Raw genomic sequence first — 14,323 nt, 5'->3', positions numbered from 1 at the left:
TCGTGATCCACCCACCTCGGCCTCCCAAAGTGCTGGGATTACAGGCTTGAGCCACTGCACCCATCCCACACATAGCTCTTGACGGTTAATTAAAAAGTGGCTTTAAAAGTTTATCTATGACTTTGAAATTATGTGATAATTAACTTTGCTGGTTTAAAGAGAAAGCCAATAATATAGATGGAGTTGAAAATTTAGCAAACTATTACAATAAGTGGTTTTATATTATATACATGTATAATAGCTTCAATTTTCTTCTGTAAAACATTTTAAATGGTTTGATGTTTATTCAAACAAATTGATTTATTCTATCTAAGCATAAGATTCCAATATATTATTTGACAGTTAACTAAATTTTACATCCCTGTGATATAGGTCTTTCACAACATTCTAATTCATTTCTTTCCTTTACATTTCTGAGTGAAATTGATATTTGACTCACTTCTGAAAATTTCTCACTTACTTCATTTTTTTCTGGAACAGTGGTGCCATTTTATCTTGACATTCTTATTTCTTCTCTTTGGCTTGTTAACCACCTACTCTCACTATTCCAAATTCTCTTTAAAAAGAATTTGAACATGGAGTAAGGAACAGGAAAGGCTGCCTAAGGATTTTCCTAGGTTACAGAACACTACTTAATGTACAGCCAGCTTCCCTTAGTGGCAAGTTGGGTTTGTTTTGTTTTAATCCCCATGCTGTGCCACAACTTGGATCTGTGATGATGTCAGCCATGCTTAAATGCACCATCCCACACAGTTTTCCAACTGTAGAATTCATTTAAATCAATATATAATTAGGTACATTTTCCTAAAATCTTACCTAGATTTTATAACTGAAACTTCCCTGCCTGTTGAAAGAATCTGCGGCGGGAGAGGTGGCCAAGCCTGTCTGTGGTCATGCTGACCTGCCTCTGCACCAGTCTGATTAGATTTCTGTAGGAAGGAGGGGTCAGGAATGGGCTATCCATTTCGTTCATCTCTCCAGAATTTGGCCAGGTCTGATCTTGGTTGTGGGGAGCAAGGAGGACTTTTATTAGTGGTGGTCAGGTTAAGTCAGTCATCCCTACCCAAGCTTTCATAGCTGTAATACATCAAGCTTTCCTCAGGTCTTCCCTTCTCCCCACAACTTACGCACAAGTTGATATCTTTTCCTGCATTACGTGAAGCACAAGTCCTTAAGGAATATTGCACTTTGTAAGTTTTAGAAGTTTTTCTCTGGAAAATCGAGGGGCTGAAGTTGCTGCCATAGCAGCACAAGCAACCCTCTGTAGCTTGCATCTTAAGCCCTGGATGACCCTGTTCCTGGGCTCTGGTCCATCTGATAAGCAGGCTGCCTTGCCTGTTGCTGGTGCTCTTTGCCTCATCCACAAGGCTTTACATCCCTTGGTGCAAGCCAGGACAAACCCTGCCATGATTCCAGGTTCTTTAGCAAAATAAAGCAAGGCAGCCATCTCATCCTCCACACACTTTCTTAAAGCACTATGTACACTGACCTTGAGGCCTGCTGAGAATTTCAGGTCCTGTTAGTGACTCCGGCACATTCTCTTTAGTCATCAAGCTTAGTAATCACCTAAAGTGGTGCTTGGAAGACTTTTTCTATATAGAGCCAGATAGTCTTTTCATTTGTGGGTCATTTGTCTGTGTCATAACTACTGAAGTTGCTATGGTAGTGCAAGAGCAGCCGTAACCAATCCTTAAAGCAGTGGGCGTGACTGTGTTCCACTAAATCAGTCTTGAGAGTCCAGACTCCAGACTTGAGACTCCAGTGTACTTTTACACACTTTAATGCCGCCAGATTTGAAGGCAAGGGTCTGGTGGAGGATTCTCAAAGGAGCTGGGCCTTGAAGAAAGAGGGTGATGGGGAACTTCTGTGAACAATTCTAAGTAGTCTTGATGGCTTTGGGGAAGCTGTGGAGGGACGAGTGGAGGAAGATTGTCCGGAGAGTTCACTGGAGCCACACCTAGAGCCCTGAAGGACACGCGATGTGACTCTAGGGCAGGAGTGTTTTTCTGCTGGTTAGGAGGTTATGGTCTGCCTTTGAATGTTCAAATGCTATGACAGTGTTATCAAAGGAATATAGGATTTCAGAGATGGAGGAAACCTTGCATTCATGTTGGAAGAAAGGAAACCAGCATTGTAACTGGAACCCAAATCTTCTGAGTCTAGGCCAGTGGGCTTTCTCCTACACCTCCCTGATTTTTGTTAGGAAAAAATGTGCAGTTTTAAAAATCTGCAAACCTAGAAGTTTATGAACCCTATAAGGCAAAGTGCAGATACTTTTGATGAGGGATTGCTTTGTTTTGAAGTAAACTACTATTTTCTTTCTTGTTCTCATAGATGGATAGCTTATGAAGGATCCAATTTCTTGGGAAGACAAATCCTACTCAGGCCTAATGAGATCCCAAACTGGACAGCATTCAGCAGATGGAAGACAATTGGGTCCCTCCGTCCTATGAAGCAGGTAAGGAGAAAAGAACTGTAAGATTCTAACTAGCTTGCTTTTGTGGTAGAAATGTCATAAACCACCACATCTGAAATAATGATCATTTAATTTAGTTTGCCATTTACATAGTAGGGGGAGTGAATTAGGATGCAGGTATCTTGTACATTTTAACCAATTTGTAAGACTATCTAAAGTCAACACTGGATTTCAGTTTTCAGTCCAAAGCCTCATTGGCCATGTTCACTTTTCGTGGAAAACTAAGATATTATAAGTTCTGTGGCAAACCTTGGTAACAGGAATGAACTTTGATACTGTACTAGTTTTAATTTCTAAGCATTTGGATATTCCCCTCCCTACTTATATAATACTCAGGAGGGATCCTGGCAATTTCATTAAAATAAGTATTTATTGCACACCTACTGCTTGTCAGTCTTCTGTTCAAAAGCTTCCCACTGCACTTAGAATACAATCTACCCCCTACCCCACCTTGCTCCTCCAACCTCATCTCTCACATGGCTGTGTCACAGGCATCTCAGTACAGAGTGCTTTCCCACTAAGACTTTTAACATGGGCTGCACCCTCTGTGTAGTGTTCTTCCCTCATTCTTTGACTAGTCATCCCTGTAAATTCTGCTTAAGTGTCAGGTCCTCAAGAATGCCTCCCCCACCTTCCCTCCCAATCTACATTAGATCATAAAGGCCCTGGGGGTTCTTTTTCTATAAAAACACTGTATGCCGTTTATAACCCTAGCGTTATAGTTGGATTGGGGTCTCTCCCACTCTGCAGAAAACCCTGTGAAGTCAAGGACTGTGCATGTTTTGGTCATTGTTCTACCCCTAGTGCCTGAAACAATGTCTGGAATATTGTAGGAGCTGAGGAACTATTTGTTTAATGAAGGAATGAATGTATCAGTGGATGGACCAATGATATTATGCAAAGTATAATGGAAAATATAAAGATAGATGTGATTTCTGCCATTATTATTAAAGCTTACATTTTTGTTAGGTAAAACATGTCCAGCTCAAAGCAGTAACATAAAATGCAAAACAATGCATAATTATCCAAAAGCCACAGGCAGTCCCTGGTTCAGAGAAAGGAAGTATCAACGTGTAGGAGTAGGAGGGAGGTTTCATGGAAGGTGGAAAACCCAAGTGAAACTGTCAGGGGTGTGACGGCCCGTGGATATGGTATTAGTACCTCTCTCTAATCTCTTTACAACACTATATTGCTTGATTCCAACAATAGTCCTTTGAGGTAGGAATTATTATCCCCATTTTCTAGTTGGAATAATAAGGCTCTGAGAGAATAAGGCTCCAACTGGAAAATAGGGATAATGATTCCTACCTGTGACAACAGAAGCACATTGACGAAAGTCATCCAAGTGTCAGAACCAGGATTTGAACCCAAATCTATGCTTTAAAATCTGTGTTCTGAAGCAACCACACTCTACTTTCCATCAGCCTAAGATGAGCACTTAGAGAGTACCACCTATTTCAGGCACTGAGCTGAATACAGCCTAGTGGGTCTAAATGCTGAGGCTCTGATGTTCTGACCTGACACTTATTTAACCCTAACTTAAGCGTTAAATAAATGGTAACTAATACAATATTAACCTAATTTATCTTCTCTCACCCTCTTCACATGCACACGTGCACACACACCATGCTTATCCCACCACTCATGAGTTCTGTTGGTTCGAATCCTGGCTCTGTCATTTGTAAGCAATGCAGCTTGGTGAGTCACTTCATTTCTTGGCACCTCAGGTTTCTCACTGGTGAAGCAATGATCACATTGCTTACATCTCACTGCTGTGACGGTTGAGTAAGATAATGTATATGAACAGTCTGATATGGCTCTGGCTCATATTACTATGGTAATACACTTATTTTGAAAGTGTGTTTTTCTGTTGTTCACAATGTCCCTTGAGATGCTCTTTTGAGGGATACTGAAACATTAGTGGCTTTCCTGGCAGAGTGTGTGGTACAGGATCTCATGACCTTTACATCTTGCTTATTCCCCACTCCTATCATGTGGAACAGGGAGTAAGCCCACTGAAAAGCCATTGGAAAAAGCAAAGTAGAGATAGGAATTCAGTTTAGCTTTTACTAACTACATCATAATGCTGACCCTCTGTTAGAGATTTTAGTAGCTAAGTTCAACACTGAAAATATGTTCCTCATTTTTTAATGGTGGTTCCTTGTTGGGGAAGGATGTCCCTGACTATTGCTCAAGATTCTCTGGTAAAGGACAGAACAGCCACCTCTACTTTTACAAGGAAGTTTTTTTTTTTTTTTTTTTTAACAAGAATAGTATGCTATTTTCTTTCATTATGCTTTAGTAGCTACCTGATTCCTCTTCTGATTAAACATTTAATTTCAAAATAATATTTTAATAGATTATTTTTCCTTTTGTTTATTTAGGTCACAGTTTTGAAATCCAACAAAGGAATTCTGAGTTTCTAAAATAGTAGTGTGTGGGTCACATTTAAATTTGTGGTAAGGTTGCTGGCACTGCTTTAGTTCATATTCTTGTTTAGAAATTCAGGACTAATTAAAATGTGATCCTCTTTGAGGCTGGGAATTAGGAAGTCACTAAGGTACTTATAATGTATATCAGTGTTTTTAAGTATAATTACAGAGGAGTCAGACTACAAATGTGTAATAAGGGTAATTAGTACCTTGCTTGAGTTAATTGATTAAAACTGTGATGTTTGGTCCTAAAGTAATTGGAACTCTGTCATCTGTGAAGGTCACGCCTGTTTTCTCATATGTACAAGGTAATGAAAATGTAATAAAGATATACTGAAGCCTCAAAAATTAATAATTGCAGTGGGAGATCAGGCTGAATTATAGGCATTTAACTACACTACTGTTGCGTTGTTAATGTTGGAAGTAGGGATTTGAAACATTTAAAACATTTTGCCAAGTAGAGATCTTGTTCACCTGCTTTAAATGGCCAGATAATTTGCCCTTCTATTGGCTTAAGTGCTGAGAATGTGTATTTCCTTAGGAAGGCTTAATTACCAAAATTCAGTTGGCTTCATGTTTATCTATCAAGTTTCAAAAATAGTAGACTGTTCATTGGTGCTCTTACCATATGACCTATTGCATTTACCTAAGCACTTATGTTTCTTAGCATGAAAGTGCTCTCAAGTAAGAGACCATTTGTTATTACCAAGCCAGGGTCCTAACTGGGATGGTAATGAGATGAACCAACTGTGGGGATGTTGGGTGTCATGTATCTTATTACATTAAGGCTGGAGGCCTAAGTCATAGGGCTGAAATAATGGTTTCTGTTGTGCTTCCATTATGTGCCCTGCCTTTCATTGTCTTACACGGCCACCTTTGGAATTTGTCTCTTATTCCCTGTGCCTAAGAGCAACTAGTGCATTTCAACATAGGTCTGAGAGCATCCTAGTTAAGAGGAACCTGGCTTCTTTATATCTGTGTTCACCTTATTTGTAAAACTAGGGTCATAATTGTACTTTCTTAATAGGTTTTTGTGGTTATTCTGACAAATAACATAATGGCACAGAATGCATTTAGCATGCTGCTTATGCATACTACATGTTCAATAAATATTAGCTATTCTCCTTAGAGGCAAATCCCAGGTTTAATATTTTAAAACTTTTTGTATGTATCTTAAAACTTCCAGGCCAAGGGGACGAAGTCCTTTGTTACACAATTTTTGAGTACCTCAGTATAGTCATTAAACGTACATGGTCTCTACTTTTGAAGAAATAAAGGTCTTATGTAAACAAATAATCACAGCTACTAGGGCTCAGCCATCTGGGTTTTTCAAGACATCCCAGGGCCAACTTAATGGCATTTAGTCATAGCTCCACAGTATGTCTGATTGTCTTTCTGAAGTTGTTACAAAATCCTTGTAGGTAATACCTTACCCTTATTCTAACTCGCCTACCTCCCTCAGGACAGCTGGGACACACTAGTTATTGAATGAAACTCATCAAGTCCCTAATCTTTACCACCCCACTCCTCGCCACATGGAATTCTAGTGAAAGAAACTTTTACTTTATGCTGTTCAAAAGGGCCCTTTTCACAAAGTGTAATAGAGACTGTACAATTTAAGCTTTGTGCTCCATAGCCTATGGATTTACCATATTTATTTATGCAGATTTACTAAAGGGAATAAGAGTGAAACTGATATAACTAAAATAGTTACCTCTCACTTTCCCTCCTAGCTTTCCTCCCCTGGAATTATTCACTTCCAGGTTCAAAAGTTTATTTCTAAATGGCTGTTTCTCCTGTCATAGCCTGCAGTGTACATCAGAATAAAGAACCGTGCTCAGGATGAGTATCTGACAGTCACTGGAAATCTAGCAGACACCAGGGCGACATCTGTGTGCATTTCTCCCTATAGTGGAAAGGATACTCAGATCTGGCACTACTGCCGAGGACTCTTTAAATCCAAGGTAAGCAATCCCACTGATACAGTACACCACTTTCTGACCTCAGTTTTTTGTTTTGAAAACTAGAATCTTGTCAAATCAACTGGCATGATAAAACAGTGCATTTCTTAGAAACAGGTGTTGATTATAAAAATACTGCCATATATTACTAAAACATTTATATAAAATTGACTTAACTTTTTGATCTAGAAAATCCAGTTTCAATTTTTAAGTAAACACAAAGGTTATCACATACTATGGATATACCTAAGTGATTTTTTACAACCAATGGTATAAGTCACCAGATCTAAGTTGGACAATGTGCTTTTGCAAGATGTTCCTTACTTGATGGCCCAGATAAAATCAACTATCTCTGTGATTCTAAATAGGTGGAAACCTTTTCACTTTCAAAGTATACAAAGAAGCAGTAGAAAAAGAAAGCTGTTATTGGAAGAAGCTTAGAAAATAAAATTTAGGGTTGTTCTTTTCTATGACCCTCCCATTCTGTTTAATGCATTGGGAATAGAACACTAGTTTTAAAACATTCAAACTGTGTTTTATTGTATCACCAATGGATTATCTGCTTTTTCTCATGCTTCAAAAATGAAAAACATTTAAAAGTAATTATTGTCTGGATATCTTTAGCCCATCATGCAATGTTTTCGTAAGAAAACCAAGCTCAGCATAATACATTTTAAGCAAACAGGGATTTAACATTTAATTCCAATTCAGCAAATCTTTGTTGAACATCTGTGTCAGATGTAGACATCCTATTAAAAACAAGTACCTCTATTTCAGTTGGTTTATTTCTGTACCATCTCCTACCCACAGCCATAAAGAAGACACTAAAAAAGGCTTACTGAAATTATACTATATAGTATTTTTTTTAGACAAGACATACATACTTCATGTCTATGATTTGTTTACTTAAGAGAAAAGGGACCTAATTCAACTTTAGCAAACACAGTACTGCCAATTAATCATTTCTTAACCCTTTTAGGCCAGTGATACATGTCTTGATGTGATTGGTGGCCGGGACACACCTGGAGCTAAAGTAGCTCTATGGACTGAACATGGGCAATTCAGGCAGAAGTGGAGACTGAATAAAAATGGAACCATCAGCTCTTATCTCAGTGATCAACTTGTCCTTGATGTTAAAGGTGGGCCTTTAATGATACCCAATGTTGGGTCCCTGGATATTAGTTTCAGTTCCACATCTCCTCATTTTGGGTAAAGGACATGCTTATGTATAAGAGAAATGTTACGTCATTTAAAATTATGCTTGAGAAAAAGTCAAGATAGGCAGTTATACAAACAAAACAATTAGCAGAAAAAGCCAAACAACAAAGCTTAGGGTCTTTGTTCGTTAGTACAGTTGTAAAACTTGCATTTGCGACATGAACTCAGAACAGTTCTAAATTTGAAGCACCATAAACCCATGAATGTCATCTGTTTCTTAGAAACATCTCCAGCTTTTCGCCAGGAATTGCCATGGTCCTTCAAACACTCAGCTCTAATTTATGGCAGGTCTCAATTAACCTTGTTTTTGAATTCAGCAAGGTCAGGGCCAGTATTATTCATGGCTGTTGCTTTAATTGGGTTAGTCAGTTTTGTTGGTGTAGAAACAAAAACACAGTACCTGACATTCAGCCAGAGTTCTCTCAGAGCACTCTGTTCTAAAGAATCACATTGTTAAGGCATGCCGCTTATACAATCATGTATTATACCTTTTAGTATTTCAATTTGAGTCATAATAAGGTCCAATTTGAGGTGAATAATGGCTAAGCCTGTTCAGACTCAGCTTCCCATTTCAGACTTCTTTGTAAATGACACATTAATCCACTGAAATGGTGAGCTGAACAGAAGCTTGTGAAAATTGTGCAATTGCTAAGCACCTGCCTGAACAAATAATCTTTGCTTTTGGAATTTCTATTTTAGGAGGAAACTATTGTGACAAGACTCATGTAATTGTAAATCAGCCCCTGGAGGGAGAAGAAACACAGAAATGGGACATTGAAATATTGTGAGAGAATCAACATCCCTAGAAAGAGTGAAGGAGGAGGAAACTCACATCTGTCATTGTCTCATGGACATGGAAAGGAAGCTACTATCCTCACACTCCTGGATCACTGAGCAGAATGAACATTCTCTCCAACCTCTGAGACTATCGCTCTGAACCATGGAAAAGCTCAAAATATTCTTGCCATTACTCAGTGTTCCTATAAAGAAAATATTATGATGTCTGGCAAAGGTTCTATTCCTGATCTCCAGCTGTGGTGAGCAAGTTTCCTGAAGTGTTTATTTTCTCTCCTCTCCACCAAACGTGAATCCTATTCCTGATGGTCTGTTATTAGACACTGGTGATGCTGTTAGCCTGTATTATTTATTAATATCCTACCTAGATGCTTGTATGAGTACAAAGCATAAGGAAACAGATTTCTATAGGTCAAGTCATACTTTTGCAAACAGATGAATAATTTTTTAGCAACATCTGAAAATATATTAAACTTTCCTAGATAAACGTTAAGGTTTCTATACTGAGACTTTTATAACACACCTCATAAGTATTTATTTTTACTTGTAACTAACCCCAGGCAGGGACCTCAGCTTTGTTAGGAATAAGGCACAAGTAGTAAAGTATTTTCTGTAGCTATTGTTTCCTCAGTCCTTCAAACTAAAACAGTACAAATAACCTATGACCAAACTTGCACTCTTACATGTTAACCAAGACATCCCTTTAGGTGACCAGACTCTACAACAGTGGTTGCCTGTCTCCATGCTGACACTTCATCCTAGATTTAAGGGGAGGCATTAATTTTTTTTTTTTTTTTTTTTTTTTTTTTTGTCTCAAGTGAAGAGAAATTTCAAATGTCCAAATTACAACAAAGTAGCATTTGAACCTTGACCTTACCATCTTTTTAAGTAAATGTGGAGTTGATTTCTCTACTAAATAATAGAAGCCTCAGTTCTTCACTCCCATTGTAAGTAACTTTTATTTAAGTAAAATCAGGCAGGAAATCACCTTTGACTTGGCTTCCAGTAGTCATTACCACCTTTTACTGCACAATTCACAAGCATTTTTTCCTGCTGAATGGGATTGAGACTTACATTAAGACAACTTTTCCTTTTATCCCCAACTTTTGCCAGAAAGCAGAAAAATGCTCTATTTTTATAAAGATTAAATTATCCGGTGATATTTTTAAAAATATCAACCTATGTGCACTTTAGAATGTAAAATAACAGTGAGTATTTTAAACTCGAAGACCCACTATTTTGAGTATTTTTTATAGACTTAGTTTTTCTATGTAAATACTGGGTTTTTTCCTCCCTCAATTTCAGGCTTTTCTCCATCTTTTAAGCAGCCTCTGTAACTCCCTTTTGTCCATAGGTGTTGTGTGCCTCTCATTGTGGGGGAGTATTATTTAATAAAATTTATGTTACAGGATAACTTTTAGTGGGCATGGGCTTGTCTATACACAAAGGTATGTATATTTTCATTGTTAAAAAAAACAATTTAAAATTTTTTCTTATTTTAACTGTTTGAAATTTTTCTAGAGCCAAAGCAGCTCTTTAAAGAAGTTGTTTCTTCCAAAGAACAAAGCCAGGTTAATGACATTCAATTCTAAATGATATATTGGAACTGTGCCTTTTCTATCACACTGGATTAAATAAACTTGTCAAAATATGGTTTTTTCATTTTCTGAGACACTTGGTAATTTGCTGTTCTTTCATGTGCCCCTGTTAGTACATTTGGCCAAATGACCACCTGTAATAGGGAGGTCTCATGTTAGTAGATACACAGGTAAGGAAACTTGAATTCATCCTCTCCTTGGCTCAGGTCTTTGCTTTTCTTTTAATATGCGCATATAAAATAGTAGGCATTTGATTCTGCAAAGGCACTAGACTACTTGAATCAAACATTCTGTCCAGAGGGATAATACCAGGCTTTCCCTTTCCTCGTCTGTAGTAAGTTTCAGGTCCTTGACAGAAATAGTGGAACTGTTCCAAATTTGCTTCAGTGCATCCAAATGTGACAAAGGAAAGCGAAGTCCATGAGACTGAAAAAGGATACATTAATTAGTCAAAATATATGTATACTACTTATGTCACTGAAATGGCATTTTCCTGTCAATTTATTCTCAATACATTATTTTTGATACCCTTGAGTATTTTAGATATGCTATAATTAGATAACATAAAAGATGCCAACTTCTATATAAAAGGCATCCTAATTTATGTAGTAAGTGATATTAGTAATTTGAAATGCTTTACATTATACCATTCCTATAAGGCTACAGGTCCCAGCTAGTAAGCTTTAAAACGGGTGTGCATGTATCACAGAAATGTCTGACTTAATCATCCCCATGAAGGAGCTCTGTGAGTAGTGCAAAATGGTAAGTCCACAGTGCAGCCATAAAAAGCATTATTACCTATAAATCAAAAATAATAAATTCTTCCCAACCACCACCCAAGGCACAGGATAGGCATTTGTTTTCAGTTGGAACAAACCTCTGTTTCCTCCTCATTCCCCATCATGTGTGTGTCTCTCCTATTCTTTAAGGAATGATAGATGTACACCATCTTTTCTTGAGCTTCATCCTTTGGGAAAAAAATAAATGCATTAGGCCATCAACAACACAACACTGAGGATGTCAGTGCTAGAAAGGTTTTCCAATAGGTCCACATCAAGAAAAATCTTAAAAGCCTTGGTGCTCAAGTGAAATTTATTGAATACTGTAAAGAATCCTTTTGGCAAAAAGTGATGGGTGTGTGCATCCACACAATGTCTACACTTCATTAGTCACCACAGGTTACTATCTGTATGTGGCAATAAGTTGTTAAAGATAAAACAGCTGGAGTGCTACCTGGAAGAGCATCTTCAGGATTTAATGAAAAAGCAATGATTTATGTATCAACTTATCAATGAAATGCTCAGTTTTTAAAATCATACCTGCACTGTCTTTTTGGAATCAAAAAAATCTGACATTCCTAGGTATAAACTGACAATTTATGAACATCATGAAGTCATTAACTCCTGAGAAATACCAGCTGTGTGATCTATAAAAAACTCCATTTCAATTAATTCAGTACCGTCCCACGTGGTCCCTCTCTCCTTTCACCCCCCATCTTACACAGTGCAGTTTATCGTCTCTTCTACAGCCTTTAGTCATTCTTTGTCACCTCTTAGATAAGGGCAAAAAAATCTTAGCCTAGCGTACAATGTCTCAAACTGACTGGTTATCAGAATCACTATTTTTTTTTTTAGACAGGGATGTAGGAATGTGTACTTTTGATTCCAAAAAGACAGTGCAGGTATGATTTAAAAAACTGAGCATTCCAAGTGTGGCCCTGACGGCTGGAAAATCTGGTTATTGAGACATGTTGAGAACCCCTCTTATCCCCCTTGATCATTCATAGGATAGCTCCTCAGAGAGCTGATTAGGAGGAATGGGGAAAAGCCATACGCTATGAGACTGTTCTTAGGACCGTACAGGGAGCTCTATGAAAACATAAATCCAAAGGCTCCAAGACCAGATGAAACTCAGGAATTGATAATTTTATAAAGCTTTCCAGTCGACTCCATGGTCAGTTAGCCAGTTTGGGGAATCACTGGGCTAGGAAGCAAAGTAACAGAACATAGACTTTGTTCTCCATAATCTACAGGACAGAGTTTAAGGAGATGCAATATCCACAAAACCACACAGAGAGACAGATGTGCACGTGTGGAGGACTGGGGCTGGGAAACATGAATGAGGTCTGTGGCTGTCCAAGCAGGAACAGTAAGGCCTGAAGTAGGATGGGAAGCAAAGACTAGACATCAATCACCACATAAAGGGAATGAAGGAATGTTCTGTGAGGATGAGGGCAGGAAAATACGGAATTGGAACCGTTAGATTTGGTCATCATTTGACCTGAAGAAATGGCATTGAACTGAATGCAGGTGGATTCCTAAAGATGGGCAGAGACCAGTGGTTAATCTGATAACCTCTGATGAAAAACACCCTGAGAAGAGAGGAAATCTCCTCCCTCTTGGATACTCACAGATTGATCCTGATCTGGCAGTACTGTGAGGACAATGTGGTCTTTAAACTGCAGTCTCACTACACTGTCCAACCTCGGTAACTTTCCACCTAGAAAACCCCAAAGAGAGAAAGCCGACCTTCAAAAAAGGAAACAGGCAGATTCAAACTTGCTTACAGACATAGGAAACACATTTACTAACAATTTCCAGGTGAATCCAAACATGGCATACACTCCAACTGAAGAATTTGCTTACCCCAACATTGTACTGATATTATCGTTCACATCGTTATGGAGCTCATTCTTACAGTGCAGACAGACATAGAATTAGATAAATAACAATGTAAGTTTATAAATACAATAAATAGACAAAAATAATACCATCGAAGTACACACACGTAAGTATCACAGCACATAAGGCTGTGGTGCTTTCTGCACAGAACACTCACTCCTCCAGTTTCTATCCTCTACAGGCTTCTTGCTCAACATGTGGACTCTGGAAGGACGACCTGAGTTCAAAATTGCACTGTTCCACCAATTATTAGGTGTGTGACCCTGGTCAATTATTCAGTCTATGTAAGTCAAGCATAGTATCCTATAAAAGCCATCTAATAAAGTCCACAGAAAAAAAATTTTTTTTCCAAATTGGATTTAACTTAGTGGAATAATACCCAATAAAAACAGACTAGCCTTACAGGGTCATCTGCGTGGGGAAAGAGTTGTGAGGGATCATCACTTTATTGAATATAATGGCTAAGGAAAACACTGAAGTAGTCTAGGCCATAAGCTGGTGCATAAGCAAACTGTTCTGCTAAAGATTAAACCATGTGCTTGTAAAACATTTGCTATTTTGAATAGATACAATCAAAAACAAATTCTAAGCTTCCTCCAAAGACTATAATAAAAATGTATATAGAATCAGTGTTGGAAGGGACCTTATAGATTATCTCAGTGGTTCTCTCTTGGTCATAAATAAGAGTTTTATAAAAGTTAGTAAGAAATACTCTTTTTCACTCAACCCTGAGAAAGAACAGCAGCCAAAAAGCTGGCCTGGCAGTCACAGCTAGGTCTTGGTGTTCTCCTGTTGAACACAAGCAGTTCCACAGAATGCTGACATCAGAGATCACTCTGTGACCATGACAGGTCAAGACAAAACACCATCGCTCCATACGTACTCATGTCTAAACTCAAGCGAGGCAAGAACATATTCCAAACCACAACACTGACCAAACGTCCCCCTACTCTGGCTAATGAGTGACCACTTCTGCTTTACCATTGATAACTTCAGCCTCATACATTCCTCCTCCTACCTACCAGATAACATCTAGGAGACTTAATCATAGAATCCCTTCCATTTCCTGACAGCATCCAATCCAGAGCAAAGCCCTTATTCCTTGAACCGTCTCCAAAATCACCTTACACCTGAGTCCTATAAATCTTTTCTAACACCCTTT

At 38.2% G+C, this 14,323-nt stretch overlaps 2 protein-coding genes across 8 annotated transcripts in view; one reads left to right on the top strand and one right to left on the bottom strand.

Moving 5' to 3' along the window:
* Positions 1–10,552, top strand: part of CRYBG3 (crystallin beta-gamma domain containing 3) — a 129,107-nt gene extending 118,555 nt beyond the window's left edge. Inside the window, exons 19-22 of the mRNA XM_023216027.3 lie at positions 2,335–2,458; positions 6,714–6,872; positions 7,849–8,008; positions 8,787–10,552. Coding sequence (XP_023071795.2) covers positions 2,335–2,458; positions 6,714–6,872; positions 7,849–8,008; positions 8,787–8,875 — 532 coding nt within the window. The 3' untranslated portion in view covers positions 8,876–10,552. The remainder of the gene's footprint in view (positions 1–2,334; positions 2,459–6,713; positions 6,873–7,848; positions 8,009–8,786) is intronic.
* The window catches only part of RIOX2 (ribosomal oxygenase 2), a 30,578-nt gene continuing 23,643 nt past the window's right edge, over positions 7,389–14,323 (bottom strand). For 3 of the 7 annotated variants that reach the window (XM_023216028.2, XM_023216032.2, XM_023216029.2), the window contains exons 8-10: positions 12,891–12,979; positions 11,358–11,447; positions 7,389–10,906 (exon numbers count right to left, since the gene is read on the bottom strand). In XM_023216028.2, coding sequence (XP_023071796.2) covers positions 10,748–10,906; positions 11,358–11,447; positions 12,891–12,979 — 338 coding nt within the window. In that variant the 3' untranslated portion in view covers positions 7,389–10,747. The remainder of the gene's footprint in view (positions 10,907–11,357; positions 11,448–12,890; positions 12,980–14,323) is intronic. The other 4 variants (XR_002732348.2, XR_002732347.2, XM_023216033.2 and 1 more) reach the window with 2 other exon arrangements.

The sequence above is a fragment of the Piliocolobus tephrosceles genome, chromosome 2, assembly GCF_002776525.5.
Source record: "Piliocolobus tephrosceles isolate RC106 chromosome 2, ASM277652v3, whole genome shotgun sequence".
NCBI lineage: Eukaryota > Metazoa > Chordata > Mammalia > Primates > Cercopithecidae > Piliocolobus > Piliocolobus tephrosceles.
Note: the sequence above shows the minus strand (reverse complement) of the source record. Positions and strands in the feature narration are given on the sequence as shown.